At 46.2% G+C, this 16,254-nt stretch overlaps 2 protein-coding genes across 2 annotated transcripts; one reads left to right on the top strand and one right to left on the bottom strand.

Moving 5' to 3' along the window:
- Nucleotides 1–109: 109 nt before the first annotated feature.
- LOC119808790 (prostate and testis expressed protein 14-like) lies at nucleotides 110–1,509 on the bottom strand. Its single transcript, XM_038321236.1, has 3 exons — nucleotides 1,449–1,509; nucleotides 669–782; nucleotides 110–234 (listed from the first exon to the last, which is right to left on the bottom strand). The coding sequence occupies exons 1-3, from the start codon at nucleotides 1,507–1,509 to the stop codon at nucleotides 110–112; spliced, it is 300 nt and encodes a 99-aa protein (XP_038177164.1).
- A 12,549-nt stretch (nucleotides 1,510–14,058) lies between these two features.
- On the top strand, nucleotides 14,059–15,321 carry LOC119810033 (60S ribosomal protein L3-like). Its single transcript, XM_038323329.2, is given in 1 exon segment — nucleotides 14,059–15,321. A coding segment is annotated over 1 exon segment (1,212 nt). The 5' UTR covers nucleotides 14,059–14,068; the 3' UTR covers nucleotides 15,281–15,321.
- The last annotated feature ends 933 nt before the right edge of the window (nucleotides 15,322–16,254 follow it).

The following is a 16,254-nucleotide window of genomic DNA, read 5'->3' as shown; positions in this document are numbered from 1 at the left end:
GGGCTTGGGTGGGGCAGGGAATAGATGGTTCAGGGTCATGAGCCTTGAGAGCACAGGGAAGAAATAAAGACTCACCTGCAGCAGAACTGGGCAAGGAAGGGCCCAGCCTCTAAAACTCATTACACAAAGATTGGTCATGGCAACATGTAAAGTCCAGTGTGAGGCCATGATGGGTGAAAGTCTTATTTAAGCAATTAGAAGAGCAATCCTGCTGCCCGAACAGGATATCATAACCTGTACAAGAAAAATAACAATGGTTAGCCCTAAATATTTGTAAAATCAGTCTCAGAAAATGAGGAGAATCAGACTCCCTGGTAAAAAGTATGCCAGCCACAATGAGGTGATTATAGTTATAACCTATCAATCTGTAATCTGCCTTGCAGGCATTCCTTCCATTACCAAATTACTTACTGGAATTTTTCAGTTTAAATCCTTACATCCCTGAATATGTTTTCCAGAAAGTACAGAGACCCCACTGAAAAAAGTATCTTCATCTGGCAAAGAAAGGTAAATAAAACCAGTACCAAATGGAAAGAAAGAAGCCTTCTCCTGAATTTACACAGAAACACAGCCTCCCAGTCTCTGCTTTGTCCCCAGAAGTGTAAAGAGGGCTGATTCATGCCTGAGCAGCAAACAGGGTTACCCAAGATCTCCCAGTCTGGACATACCTTTAGACACTACCAGTATGCCACATTCCTGGTCGTCTTTAGCCTCACACGTGCTTTCTCCTTTCTCACACTCTCCATCAGAGTTTAGCATGTCACACTGCAAGCATGTCAGAGCTGAAAAGAAAAAAACAAATATAAGAGGTTCATTCAGAGACCGCATCAAGCATCAGGCAGGAGCTAAGCCTATTGCTATCATCAATGAAGAAGAAACAATTAAAGGTAAGAGCTAGATATAGGAGGAACTAACCTCTAAAGGGTAGCCCATGACCTTAGACCCTAGGAAGGATTTGAGAAGAGCCAAGTTTCTCCACTTCAAATATTGTAAATGGGCTGGGTTGTGAGGAGGAAGATCAAAGCTCTGGCGTAGGGAGCTTGAGTCTACCACCTATAACCAGACAAGTGCTCCCATCATTTTCTTATCTCCATCCTGTCATAAATCTTTCTTACATCATTTCCAATATAATTTTAGGCCTATACACAGGTAAGTTGGAGGAAATGAAAATGCTTGTTTGCTAAGAACAAATAGGTGAACCAAACAACCAGGAGAAAGGACACCAGAAGCAAAGGCATGACAAAGAGGAGGAGGAATAGGAGAAGCCCATACTGTGTACAACAGAGGGAAGGGAAGGATGGAGAGGAGAGGAAATGCAGAGGAAGGCTGTGGGGTCCATGTGTAAAAGGAGTCAGGTCTTACATCTTATTCCTGACCTCCCAAACCCAATGCCCTTCCACGGATGTCTGCCCACCAGCAATGGCCCCTTCCATCTGCCAGGATCTCACCTTGCAGGAAGCCCACCACTAGGGAGAGGCCCAGCAGGAGCAGCAGGAAGTGCTTCCCCATGGCAGTGGGATCCCAGGTTAAGAGAGCAGCAGAGAGCAGGACAAGGCACTCAAGGCTCAGCCTCAACAGTGCATGCTTATATATGAGCTCAGGCTAGAAGGGAAGCCAATGGGATCCCAAGCCAGTGGCCTGAGCAGATAGCCTGGGGGAAGCACAGATCCACGTGCTTCACTATACCTACTCACTTCCACACCCCTGGCCTGTGATTCAACTACTTCTGCAATCTTGCCTGCATATTTATTTCACTAACTATCAATTGGGGATGAATAGTTGTGATAATGAAGGAATTTTGAGACTGGGTGGCTGAGGAGCCTAGAGGGAGCTACACACACTAGGCTATGACTCCCCACGTAGAAGGAAACTGTTACCGTTAGCCTCTACGTCCGGATTTTAAATTCCCTGACCCTTTTTGAGTGGGATATAATTAATTGCCCAATAAATCACTGCAACCCAAATTGCAGATTGGGGTTCATCTTCCATGCATGCTGCAGCAATCTACCTGGGGGCCAGATAGAAAGACAAGAAAAACTATAGGTTCATGGAAGGAAAGCGTTATAGGAAAACAGGTCTTTCATTCTGGGTCTGGTTTCCCTGTTCCACTGATGGAGTCAGGAAACATTTTTTTATTATTATTATTTTTATTAAAAATTTCCGCCTCCTCTCCACCTCCCATTTCCCTCCCCCTTCCCCTTCCCTCTCCAGTCCGAAGAGCAGTAAGGGTTACCTGCCCTGTGGAAGTCCAAGGTCCTCCCCCCTCCATCCAGGTCTAAGAAGGTGAGCATCTAAACAGGCTAGGCCCCTCCAAAGCTAGAACATGCAATAGCATCAAAACACAGTGCCATTGTCTTTGGCTTCTCGGCAGCCCTCATTGTCTGCCACATCCAGGGAGTCCGGTTTTATCCCATGCTTTTTCAGTCCCAGTCCAGCTGGCTTTGGTGAGCTCCCATTAGATCAGCCCCACCATCTCAGTGGGTGGGTGCATCCCTCGCTGTCCTGACTTCCTTGCTCATGTTCTCCCTCCTTCTGCTCCTCATTTGGACCTTGGGAGCTCAGTCCGGTGCTCCAATGTGGGGATCTATCTCTATCTCCATCCATCGCCAGATGAAGGTTCTATGGTGATATGCAAGCTATTCATCAGTACGGCTATAGGATTGGGCTATTTTAGGCTCTCTCTCCTTAGCTGTGCAAGGAACTAGCTGGGGACATCTCCTTGGACACCTGGGAACCCCTCTAGAGTCAAGTCTCTTGCCAACCCTAAAATGGCTCCCTTAATTAAGATACATACTTCCCTGATCCCATATCCACCCTTCCTTTATCTCAACCATCCCATTCCCCCAAGCTCTCCCCATCCTCCCCTTCACACTTTTCTCTCCCCATCTCCCCTTACCCCCATCCCACCCCACCACCAAGTTCCCAATTTTTGCCTGGCAATCTTGTCTATTTCCAATATCCAGGAGAATAACTATATGTTTTTCTTTGGGTTCACCTTCTTATTTAGCTTCTCTAGGATCACAAATTATAGGCTCAATGTCCTTTATTTATGGCTAGAAACCAGTTATGAGTGAGTACATCCCATGTTCATCTTTTTGAGTCTGGGTTACCTCGCTCAGGATAGTGTTTTCTATTTCCATCCATTTGCATGCAAAATTCAAGATGTCATTGTTTTTTTTTTACCACTGAGTAGTACTCTAATATGTATATATCCCACACTTTCTTCATCCATTCTTCCATTGAAGGGCATCTAGGTTGTTTCCAGGTTCTGGCTATTACAAATAATGCTGCTATGAACATAGTTGAACAAATGCTTCTGTAATATGATAGGGCATCTCTTGGGTATATTCCCTAGAGTGGTATTGCTGGGTCCTGGGGTAGGTTGATACTGAATTTCCTGAGAAACCGCCACACTGATTTCAAAAGTGGTTGCACAAGTTTGCATTTCCACCAGCAATGCATGAGTGTACCCCTTACTCCACAACCTCCCCAGCAAAGGCTATCATTGGTGTTTTTGATTTTAGCCATTCTGGAGTCAGGAAACTTAAAACACCACTGATGAAGTCAAAAGTACACAGAGACCATGTGTGATTTCCAAAAACCTCCCAACCAGGTTCATAGACAATAGAAAACTGTGCTTACACAGCACCATAAGGATGGGTAACTTTGCTGGAAGGCCTCACTGATCAGAGGTCACAATCTATCATGGTCTAGCAACTTTTTACAATCTCAAAGCCATCGGGACTCTCTTCCCACTCCCAGTAAGACTTCCTGCTCTTTGCCTGCCCTTGTCTGGAGAACATCTGTGGTCCCCTGGAGGACTGAACTTATCTTTAAGCTGTCTTTAAGCCCAGATTCCTGACTTATCTCTAGGGTGACCCGAGGCACCATTTCCTGCTAGAAGCCACCCCACCTGCACACATGGTAACTAAGACTTATGCTAGGAGCTTTGCTATAGGGCCCCACTGCCACATAGGAAGCCTGTGATAGGAGCGTACCACTTAATGAGAATTAGGGTTCGTCCCCAGGCTCCCCAATCCTATATGCTTCCTTTACTCTGGAATAACACTGAGCCGATTCACTGAAGTGATCTCCTGGAGGGCTGTCTCAGTCAGACCCACAGCCACCAGAACCCTGTTCCCCAGTTCTGTTCCCTCCACCCTTTTGGACCAATGCATCAATGATCTAGAGAAAGAAGCAGAACCAAATAACTCTGAGTTTCCTGCCTTCTCCTCATTCCCAAATTGGAGCTGCCACAACTGTTCATACACCCATTGTAAAGACAGTGAAGACAGTGTGCCAACTCTCTTACAGAATACTCCTTCAAACCTAGACATCCTTTCTGCAGACACTTGGTGCACACGTGTCCTCCTCAATGACAGTTGGTATTTCAAGGCCACTACTTCAGGGGAAGTAGAGGAAAATCTCCCCAAAGTCAGACAATATCAAACTATTCTGGGGTTAAAGCAAAATTTGATAACTTTTGGTAGCTATTGCTGGTAATCGACTTGACTGTGTCTAGATATAACTAAATAACCAGAGATTGGGTACACCTGTAAGGAATTTTTCTTTTTTTTTTTTTTTTTTTCTTTACAACCTTATGTTTATTTTTTTATTTTTTTTTTGAAGTGTTCGGTTTTTTTATTTTTATTTTTTTTTTCTCATGGTTTATTTTTTTTTATATTTAAAAATTTCCATCTCCTTCCCTCCTCCTCCCCCCTCCCTCCCCTCCTTCTCCCCTTTCTCTCCCCTCCTTCTCCCCCTTCCCTCCCCTCCCCTCCACCCATACCTCCCCTCCCTCCCTCTCAAGGCCAAGGAGCCATCAGGGTTCCCCACTCTATGCTAAGACCAAGGTCCTCCCAACTCCCCCCAGGTCCAGGAAGGTGATCGACCAAGCTGAGAAGGCTCCCACAGAGCCCGTCCATGAAGAAGAATCAGAGCCCAGAGCCATTTTCCTTTGCTTCTCAGTCAGCCCCCGCTGTTGGCCACACTCAGAGAGACGGGTTTGGTCGCATGATCCATCAGTCCCATTCCAACTGGAGTTGGTGATCTCCCATTAGTTCTGTCCCACCGTCTCCATGAGTGAACGCACCCCTCTCGTTCCTGACTTTCTCCCTCATGTTCTCGCTCCTTCTGCTCCTCATCGGGACCTTGGGAGCTCAGTCCAGTGCTCCAATGTGGGGCTCAGTCACCTTCCCCATCTGTCGCCAGCTGGAGGTTCCCTCACGGTCCTGACTTTCTTTCTCATGTTCTCTCTCCTTCTGCTCCTCATCAGGACCTTGGGAGCTCAGTCCGGTGCTCCAAGGTGGGGCTCTGTCATTTTCTTCATCTATCGTCAGGTGGAGGTTCTATGGTGATATGCAAGAAATTCATCAGTATGGCTATAGGAACTGGCCTTTTCAGGCTCCCTCTCCTCAGCTGCCCAAGGAACTAACTGGGGGCGTCTCCCTGGAAACCTGGGAACCCCTCTAGGGTCAAGTCTCTTGACAACCCTCAGGTAGCTCCTTAAATTCAGATATATGCTTCACTGCTCTCATATCCACCCTTCCTATATCCCAAGCACCCCATTCCTCCGAGCTCCCCCCGCTCTCCCCTTCACACTTTTCTCTCCCCATCTTCCCTTGGCCCAGTCTTGCCCAACCCTCAAGTTCCCAATTTTGCCTGGGGATCGTGTCTACTTCCAATATCCAGGAGGATTACTATATCTTTTTTGGGAGTTCACCTTCTTATTATCTTCTCAAGGATCCCAAACTTATAGGCTCGATGTCCTATAATCATGGCTAGAAACCGAATATGAGTGAGTACATCCCATGTTCATCTTTATGGGTCTGGGTTACCTCACTCAGAATAGTGTTTTCTATTTCCATCCATTTGCCTGCAAAATTCAAGATGTCATTGTTTTTTACCGCTGAGTAGTATTCTAGCATGTATATATTCCACAGTTTCTTCATCCATTCTTCCACTGAAGGGCATCTAGGCTGTCTCCAGGATCTGGCTATTACAAATAATGCTGCTATGAACATAGATGAGCATATGCTTTTGTTGTATGATTGGGCATCTCTTGGGTAGATTCCCAATAGTGGAATTGCTGGGTCCTGGGGTAGGTTGATCCCGAATTTCCTGAGAAACCGCCACACTGCTTTCCAAAGTGGTTGCACAAGTTTGCATTCCCACCAGCAATGGATGAGTGTGCCCCTTACCCCACAACCTCTCCAGCAAAGGTTATTATTGGTGTTTTGGATTTTAGCCAATCTGACAGGTGTGAGATGATATCTCAAAGTTGTTTTGATTTGCATTTCCCTGATAGCTAGGGAGGTTGAGCATGACCTTAAGTGTCTTTTGGCCATTCGAACTTCTTCTGTTGAGAATTCTCTGTTCAGTTCATCGCCCCATTTTTTAATTGGGTTAATTGGCATTTTACCGTCTAGTCTCTTGAGTTCCTTATATATTTTAGAGATCAGACCTTTGTCAGTTGCAGGGTTGGTGAAGATCTTTTCCCAGTCAGTAGGCTGCCTTTGTGTCTTAGTGACAATGTCCTTTGCTTTACAGAAGCTGCTCAACTTCAGGAGGTCCCATTTATTCAATGTTGCCCTTAAAGTCTGTGCAGCTGGGGTTATGCATAGGAAACGGTTCCCTGTGCCCATTTGTTGTAGAGTACTTCCCACTTTCTCCTCTATCAATCTCAATGTGTTCAAATTAATATTGAGGTCTTTAATCCATTTGGACTTGAGTTTTGTGCATGGTGATAGATATGGATCTACTTTCATTCTTCTACAGGTTGACATCCAGTTATGCCAGCACCATTTGTTGAAGATGCCCTCTTTCTTCCATTGTGTACTTTTGGCTCCTTTATCAAAAATCAGGTGTTCATAGGTTTGTGGTTTAAGATCCGGGTCTTCTATACGATTCCATTGGTCAACTTCTCTGTTCTTATGCCAATACCAAGCCGTTTTCAATACTGTAGCTCTGTAATAGAGTTTGAAGTCAGGGATGGTAATGCCTCCAGAAGTACCTTTATTGTATAAGATTTTTTTGGCTATCCTGGGTTTCTTGTTTTTCCATATAAAGTTGATTATTGTCTTCTCAATCTCTGTGAAGAATTTTAATGGGACCTTGATTGGGATTGCATTGAATCTATAGATTGCTTTTGGTAGAATTGCCATTTTTACTATGTTGATCCTCCCAATCCACGAGCAGGGGAGATCCTTCCATTTTCTGGTATCCTCTTCAATTTCTTTCTTCAAAGACTTAAAGTTCTTGTCATATAAATCCTTCACTTCCTTGGTTAGCGATACTCCCAGATATCTTATGCTATTTGTGGCTATTGTGAAAGGTGATACTTCTCTGATTTCCCTCTCTGCTTCCTTATCCTTTGTGTATAGGAGGGCGACTGATTTTTTGGAGTTGATCTTGTATCCTGCCACGTTGCTGAAGGAGTTTATCAGCTGTAGGAGTTCTTTGGTGGAGTTTTTGGGGTCGCTTATGTATACTATCATATCATCTGCAAATAATGAAAGTTTAACTTCTTCCTTTCCAAATTGGATCCCCTTGATTCCCTTATGTTGTCTTATTGCTATTGCTAGAACTTCAAGCACTATATTGAAGAGATAAGGAGAGAGTGGACAGCCTTGTCGTGTTCCTGAATTTAGTGGGATAGCCTTGAGTTTCTCTCCGTTTAATTTGATGTTAGCTGTCGGTTTGCTGTAAATAGCTTTTATTATATTTAGGAATGACCCTTGTATCCCTAATCTCTCCAAGACCTTTATCATAAAAGGGTGCTGAATTTTGTCAAATGCTTTTTCAGCATCTAATGAGATGACCATATGGTTTTTTTCCTTCAGTTTGTTTATATGATGGATTACATTAATAGATTTTCATATGTTGAACCAGCCCTGCATCTCTGGGATGAAGCCTACTTGATCGTAATGGATAATTTTTCTAATGTGTTCTTGGATTCGGTTTGCCAGTATTTTATTGAGAATTTTTGCGTCCATGTTCATGAGTGAGATTGGCCTGTAATTCTCTTTCTTGGTTGAGTCTTTGTGTGGTTTAGGTATCAGGGTAACTGTAGCTTCATAGAAGGAATTTGGCAGTGACTCTTGTGTTTCTATATTATGAAATACCTTAAGGAGTATAGGTATTAGGTCTTCTTGGAAGTTCTGGTAGAATTCCGCATTGAAACCATCTGGTCCTGGGCTCTTTTTGGTAGGGAGGTTTCTGATAACAGTTTCTAATTCTTCGCGACTAACAGGACGATTTAGAGCATTTACCTGGTCCTGGTTTAACTTTGGTATATGGTATTTATCTAAAAAACTGTCCATTTCTTTTACATTTTCCAATTTTGTGGCATACAGGCTTTTGTAGTAAGATCTAATGATTTTCTGAATTTCCTCTGTGTCTGTGGTTATGTCCCCCTTTTCATTTCTGATCTTGTTAATTTGCGTGTTCTCCCTCTGCCGTTTGATTAGATTGGCTAAGGGTTTGTCAATCTTGTTGATTTTCTCCAAGAACCAGCTTCTTGTTTCATTGATTCTTTGGATTGTTTTCTGTGTTTCTATTTTGTTGATTTCTGCCCTCAGTTTGATTATTTCCAGTCTTCTACTTCTCCTAGGTGAGTCTGCTTCTTTTTTTTCCAGAGCTTTCAGGTGTGCTGTTAAGTCACCAATGAGTGCTTTCTCCGTTTTCTTTAAGTGGGCACTTAGTGCTATGAACTTTCCTCTTAGCACTGCTTTCATTGTGTCCCATAGGTTTGAGTATGTTGTGTCTTTGTTTTCATTAAATTCAAGAAAGACTTTAATTTCTTTCTTTATTTCTTCCTTGACCCAGGTGTGGGTCAGTAGTTGACTGTTCAGTTTCCATGAGTTTGTGGGCCTTCTGGGGGTAGCATTGTTGTTGAATTCTAATTTTAATCCATGGTGATCCGATAAGACACAGGTGGTTACTAATATTTTTTTGTAACTGTGGAAGTTTGCTTTGTTACCAAGTATATGGTCAATTTTCGAAAAGGTTCCATGAGCCGCAGAGAAGAAGGTATATTCTTTCCTATTTGGGTGGAATGTTCTATAGATGTCTGTTAAGTCCATTTGGTTCATTACCTCCATTAAGTCTTTCAATTCTCTGTTAGGTTTCTGTCTGATTGACCTGTCCATTGGTGAGAGAGGAGTGTTGAAGTCTCCAACTATTAGTGTGTGTGGTTTGATGGCTGCCTTGAGTTCTAGAAGTGTTTCTTTTACATAAGTGGGAGCTTTTATATTAGGGGCATAGATATTCAGGATTGAGACTTCATTCTGAAGGATTTTTCCTGTTATGAGTATAAAGTGTCCCTTTCCATCTCTTCTGATTGATTTTAGTTTAAAGTCAACTTTGTTGGAAATTAGTATGGCCACACCCGCTTGTTTCTTAGGGCCATTTGCTTGATAAACCTTTTCCCAACCCTTAACTCTGAGTAGGTGCCTGTCTTTGTGGTTGAGGTGTGTTTCTTGTAAACAGCAAAATGTTGGATTCTGTTTTCGTATCCAGTCTCTTAGCCTGTGCCTTTTTATAGGTGAATTGAGTCCATTGATATTAAGTGATATTAATGACCAGTGGTTGTTAACTTCAGTCATTTTTAGTAGTAGAGTTTGTGTGTTTCCCTTCTTCTAGTTGTGCTGGTGAAGGGTCGCTAGATGCCTGAGTTATTGTCGGCGTTGTTGGACTCCTTGGTTTGTGATTTTCCTTCTATTACTTTCTGCAAGGCTGGATTTGTGGCTGCGTATTGTTTAAATCTGTTTTTGTCCTGGAATATCTTGTTTTCTCCATCAATGGTGAATGCAAGCTTTGCTGGGTATAATAGTCTAGGCTTGCATCCATGTTCCCTAAGTGTCTGTAGCACATCTATCCAAGCTCTTCTGGCTTTCATGGTTTCCATTGAGAAATCAGGTGTAATTCTGATAGGTTTCCCTTTATATGTTACTTGACCTTTTTCCTTTGCAGCTCTTAATATCTGTTCTTTATTCTGTATGTTTTGTGTTTTGATTATTATATGGCGTGGGGATGCTTTCTTTTGATCCAGTCTATTTGGTGTTCTGTAGGCTTCTTGTACCTTCATAGGAACATCCTTCTTTAGGTTGGGGAAGTTTTCTTCTATAATTTTGTTGAATATGTTTTCTGGGCCTTTGAGTTGTAATTCTTCTCCTTCTTCTACCCCAATTATTCTTAGGTTTGGTCTTTTCATGGTGTCCCAGATTTCCTGAATGTTTTGTGTTAAGAATTTGTTAGATTTGTTTAGTTCTTTAATCTGTGAGTTTATTTCTTCTATAGTATCTTCAGAGTCCGAGATTCTTTCTTCCATCTCTTGTATTCGGTTGGAAATACTTGTCTCTGAAGTTTCTGTTCGTTTACTCAGAGTTTCCATTTCCAGTCGTCCCTCAGATTGTGTTTTCTTCAATACCTCCATTTCATTTATCAGGTCTTGTACTGTTTCCCTTACCTGTTTGATTGCTTTTTCTTGTTTTTCTTGTTTTTCTTGGGTATCTTTGAGAGATTTATTTATTTCGTCTACCTTTTTGTTTGTCATCTCCATTTCTTTATGGCAGTTTTTTACCTCCTGTTTAAGGTCCTCTATTATTTTTATAAAGTACTGTTTAATGTCGGTTTCTTCTATATCTTCTGGGGTAGGGTGTTCAATTCTTGTTGTTTCGGGATGTCTGGCTTGTGGTGATGTCATGTTGCCTTTCATGTTGTTGGAGGAGCTCCTGCATTGGCGCCTGCCCATCTCTTCCCCAAAGAATGATGGATCCTTCTGCAGACTGTGAGGTCCCCTTGCAGGCCAAGCAGCTCTCAGACAAAGGCCTACCTTGCTCCGGGTAGTCAAATGAAGGAGGGGACCTCCCACCGGCCTGGGAGCACTCAATTCCAGGTCCCCAGAGCCCAAACAGGCTGAGCTGTGGGATTTTGTGGCCCCAAAGACGGGAGGATGAGGAAGGGGGAGGGGGGGAGGATTCTGGGTGCAAGCTGGGAAGGGACAGGGAGAGAGAGGCGGTATCCGGGGAGAATAACCCCTGCAGGAAGAGCAGGAAGTGTGCTGGTGGCAGGGGGAGTTGTGGAGAGTCGGTGGTCCCTCACCGGGCAGCTGCCGAGGTTCGGGCACTCACTCCTCACTCACCCCAAAGAACGATGGATCCTCCTGCAGACTTTCAGGTCCCCTTGCAGGCCAAGCAGCTCTCAGACAAAGGCCTACCTTGCTCCGGGCAGTCAAATGAAGGAGGGGACCTCCCACCGGCCTGGGTGCACTCAATTCCAGGTCCCCAGAGCCCAAACAGGCTGAGCTGTGGGATTTTGTGGCCCCAAAGACGGGAGGATGAGGAAGGGGGAGGGGGGGAGGATTCTGGGTGCAAGCTGGGAAGGGACAGGGAGAGAGAGGCAGTATCCGGGGAGAATAACCCCTGCAGGAAGAGCAGGAAGTGTGCTGGTGGCAGGGGGGGTTGTGGAGAGTCGGTGGTCCCTCGCCGGGCAGCTGCCGCGGTTCGGGCACTCACTCCTCACTCACCCCAAAGAACGATGGATCCTCCTGCAGATTTTCAGGTCCCCTTGCAGGCCAAGCAGCTCTCGGACAAAGGCCTACCTTGCTCCGGGCAGTCAAATGAAGGAGGGGACCTCCCACCGGCCTGGGTGCACTCAATTCCAGGTCCCCAGAGCCCAAACAGGCTGAGCTGTGGGATTTTGTGGCCCCAAAGACGGGAGGATGAGGCAGGGGGAGGGGGGGAGGATTCTGGGTGCAAGCTGGGAAGGGACAGGGAGAGAGAGGCGGTATCCGGGGAGAATAACCCCTGCAGGAAGAGCAGGAAGTGTGCTGGTGGCAGGGGGGGTTGTGGAGAGTCGGTGGTCCCTCTCCGGGCAGCTGCCGCGGTTCGGGCACTCACTCCTCACTCACCCCAAAGAACGATGGATCCTCCTGCAGATTTTCAGGTCCCCTTGCAGGCCAAGCAGCTCTCAGACAAAGGCCTACCTTGCTCCGGGCAGTCAAATGAAGGAGGGGACCTCCCCCCGGCCTGGGTGCACTCAATTCCAGGTCCCCAGAGCCCAAACAGGCTGAGCTGTGGGATTTTGTGGCCCCAAAGACGGGAGGATGAGGAAGGGGGAGGGGGGGAGGATTCTGGGTGCAAGCTGGGAAGGGACAGGAAGAGAGAGGCAGTATCCGGGGAGAATAACCCCTGCAGGAAGAGCAGGAAGTGTGCTGGTGGCAGGGGGGGTTGTGGAGAGTCGGTGGTCCCTCTCCGGGCAGCTGCCGCGGTTCGGGCACTCACTCCTCACTCACCCCAAAGAACGATGGATCCTCCTGCAGATTTTCAGGTCCCCTTGCAGGCCAAGCAGCTCTCAGACAAAGGCCTACCTTGCTCCGGGCAGTCAAATGAAGGAGGGGACCTCCCACCGGCCTGGGAGCACTCAATTCCAGGTCCCCAGAGCCCAAACAGGCTGAGCTGTGGGATTTTGTGGCCCCAAAGACGGGAGGATGAGGCAGGGGGAGGGGGGGAGGATTCTGGGTGCAAGCTGGGAAGGGACAGGAAGAGAGAGGCAGTATCCGGGGAGAATAACCCCTGCAGGAAGAGCAGGAAGTGTGCTGGTGGCAGGGGGGAGTTGTGGAGAGTCGGTGGTCCCTCACCGGGCAGCTGCCGCGGTTCGGGCACTCACTCCTCACTCACCCCAAAGAACGATGGATCCTCCTGCAGATTTTCAGGTCCCCTTGCAGGCCAAGCAGCTCTCGGACAAAGGCCTACCTTGCTCCGGGCAGTCAAATGAAGGAGGGGACCTCCCACCGGCCTGGGTGCACTCAATTCCAGGTCCCCAGAGCCCAAACAGGCTGAGCTGTGGGATTTTGTGGCCCCAAAGACGGGAGGATGAGGAAGGGGGGGGGGAGGATTCTGGGTGCAAGCTGGGAAGGGACAGGGAGAGAGAGGCAGTATCCGGGGAGAATAACCCCTGCAGGAAGAGCAGGAAGTGTGCTGGTGGCAGGGGGAGTTGTGGAGAGTCGGTGGTCCCTCACCGGGCAGCTGCCGCGGTTCGGGCACTCACTCCTCACTCACCCCAAAGAACGATGGATCCTCCTGCAGATTTTCAGGTCCCCTTGCAGGCCAAGCAGCTCTCGGACAAAGGCCTACCTTGCTCCGGGCAGTCAAATGAAGGAGGGGACCTCCCACCGGCCTGGGTGCACTCAATTCCAGGTCCCCAGAGCCCAAACAGGCTGAGCTGTGGGATTTTGTGGCCCCAAAGACGGGAGGATGAGGCAGGGGGAGGGGGGGAGGATTCTGGGTGCAAGCTGGGAAGGGACAGGGAGAGAGAGCAGGAATTTTTCTTAATTAAATCATTTGAAGTTGGAAGGCCTGATTTTACTCCTGATCTTTCAAGGTGGGAAGTTTCGTCTTCAATCTTGGCCACAGCTTCTGGGGAAGCCTATATAAAGGATGTAAAACAAGGAAGCCATTGCTCTTTGCCTGATTGCCCTCACTGTCACTGGCGAGTTCACTCCTTCACTGGCACTAGAGCCTCCTTCTTTGGGAATCCAGAGTAAACTGAAGACCAGCTGGGACATCCAGCATCATGGACTGATAACAACTGGATCCTTAGGCCTTCTTTTAGTAGACAGTGTAAACTGAAGACCTGCTGGGACATCCTGCATCATGGACTGAACAGTTACTGGATTCTCAGACCTTCCGTTAGTAGACAGTGTAAATTGAGACTGCACTATTGTTTTCAGGCCACCCCGACCCAAATAATCACACAGAAACTATATTAGTTACAACACTGTTTGGTCAACAACTTAGGTGTATTCCTAATTAACTCTTACATCTTAAATTAACCCATTTTTATTAATCTATGTATTGCCACGAGGTTGTGGCTTACTGGTAATGTTCTGGCATCTTTCTCCTTCGGTGGCTACATGGCATCTCCCTCAACTCCATCTACTCTCTCTATCTCTGTTCAGATTTCCTGTCTGGATTTACTCTGCTAAGCCATTGGCTGAAACAGCTTTAATCATTATCCAATAAAAGCAACACATATAGCTCTATAGGCGGTGGCGTGTGACGGAGACATGTCTCACAGGAAATTCTCCGCTCCCAGGCATGGGTCCTTGGGCTTCTTGCCTCGGAAGCGCAGCAGCAGGCATCGTGGGAAAGTGAAGAGCTTCCCCAAGGATGACCCTTCCAAGCCTGTTCACCTCACAGCCTTTCTAGGCTCCAAGGCGGGCATGACCCACATTGTCCGGGAGGTTGACAGACCAGGATCCAAGGTGAATAAGAAAGAAGTCGTGGAGGCTGTAACCATTGTGGAAACACCACCTATGGTAGTTGTGGGCATCGTGGGATACGTCGAAACCCCACGAGGCCTCCGCACCTTCAAGACAGTATTTGCTGAGCACATCAGTGATGAGTGTAAAAGGTGTTTCTATAAGAACTGGCACAAATCTAACAAGAAGGCCTTTACCAAGTACTGTAAGAAATGGCAGGATGACATGGGCAAGAAACAGCTGGAGAAGGACTTCAACAGCATGAAGAAGTACTGCCAGGTCATCCGCATAATTGCCCACACTCAGGTGCGTCTGCTTCCTCTGCGCCAGAAGAAGGCACACTTGATGGAGATCCAGGTGAATGGGGGCACTGTGGCTGAGAAGCTGGACTGGGCCCCGGAGAGGCTGGAGCAGCAGGTTCCTGTGAACCAGGTGTTTGGGCAGGATGAGATGATTGATGTCATCTGAGTGACAAAAGGCAAAGGCTACAAAGGGGTGACTAGTCGTTGGCATACAAAGAAACTGCCCCGCAAGACCCATCGAGGGTTGCGCAAGGTTGCCTGTATTGGCGCTTGGCACCCTGCCCGAGTGGCCTTCTCAGTGGCTCGGGCTGGGCAGAAAGGCTACCATCATCGGACAGAGATCAACAAGAAGATTTACAAGATTGGTCAGGGCTACCTTATCAAGGATGGCAAGCTGATCAAGAACAATGCATCTACTGACTATGACCTTTCTGATAAGAGCATCAACCCACTGGGTGGCTTTGTCCATTATAGTGAGGTAACCAATGACTTCATCATGCTCAAAGGCTGTGTGGTGGGAACCAAGAAGCGAGTGCTCACACTCCGCAAGTCCTTGCTGGTGCAGACCAAACGGCGGGCTCTGGAGAAGATTGACCTGAAATTCATTGACACCACCTCCAAGTTTGGCCATGGTCGTTTCCAGACCATGGAGGAGAAGAAAACATTCATGGGACCACTCAAGAAAGACCGCATTGCCAAGGAGGAAGGTGCTTAATGCCAGAATTTGCTTGACCGGCGTGGTTGGTCTTAATAAAAACTTTTTCAGTGGAAAAAAAAAAGCAACACATATAAAAGGACAACCCATATCAAGACAGACATTGTTGGACTAGTTGGACCACATCCTGCCAGCCACTTTAATAAGTCCCCATTCTATAAGTTTTGTTCCAATAGAGAACCCTGACTAATATAGACCTCCTGGGTGGCTCCATCCCTAGGAAGCTTTTACAGATTAGTGTGAGTTCTCTTAGCTCCCATAGTCCTTTATTCTTGTTTTTCATTATGTTATGTGTCTTCAGCTTCTACTTGCCGCATCTTCTGACTTTCCACACACCATGATACACACTCTCTTCCTTTGCAAAATGCAGCTCAAGGATTTTAGGCTTACAGCCCTGTGACTCTATGACAGATCTGCGCCAACCATAGTCCTCAAATATACCTTCTCAGCTGAAGTTCACTGTCAGAAAATAATGAGACCTTTGTCCTATCGCCAGTTTCACAGGGGGAAAATATAAAGACAAAAAGATCAAAAATAAAAGGCAAAATGACTACCAACAATTAGGCTCATACTCTGACTGCTTGAAGCCTGATTAAGTGACACGTGATTCATTCTCTGAAAATTTGGAATCTATTTACTAATGCCCACAGACACCACTCTCCAAATAAGCAGACACCAATCTGGCATCTGACAGAGGGCTGATTTCCAAAGTATATAAATGACTCAAGAAACTTGATATGCGCAAAGCAAATAACCCAATTAAAAATGGGTTGCAGATCTAAACAGAGAATTTCCCATGGAAGGATCTCAAATGGCTGAGAAATGCTTAAGGAACTATTCAACATCCTTAGCCATCAGGGAAATGCAAATCAAAATGACTCTGAAGTTTAATCTCACACCTACCTGTCAGAATGACTAAGATCAAAAACACAAGCTCATGCTGTAGAGGATGTGGAACAAGGGGAAAACTCCTC

Source organism: Arvicola amphibius, chromosome 3 (genome assembly GCF_903992535.2).
Source record: "Arvicola amphibius chromosome 3, mArvAmp1.2, whole genome shotgun sequence".
Classification (NCBI taxonomy): domain Eukaryota; kingdom Metazoa; phylum Chordata; class Mammalia; order Rodentia; family Cricetidae; genus Arvicola; species Arvicola amphibius.
The sequence above is the reverse complement of the archived record's forward strand: the minus strand, read 5'-3'. Positions and strand labels throughout refer to the sequence as shown.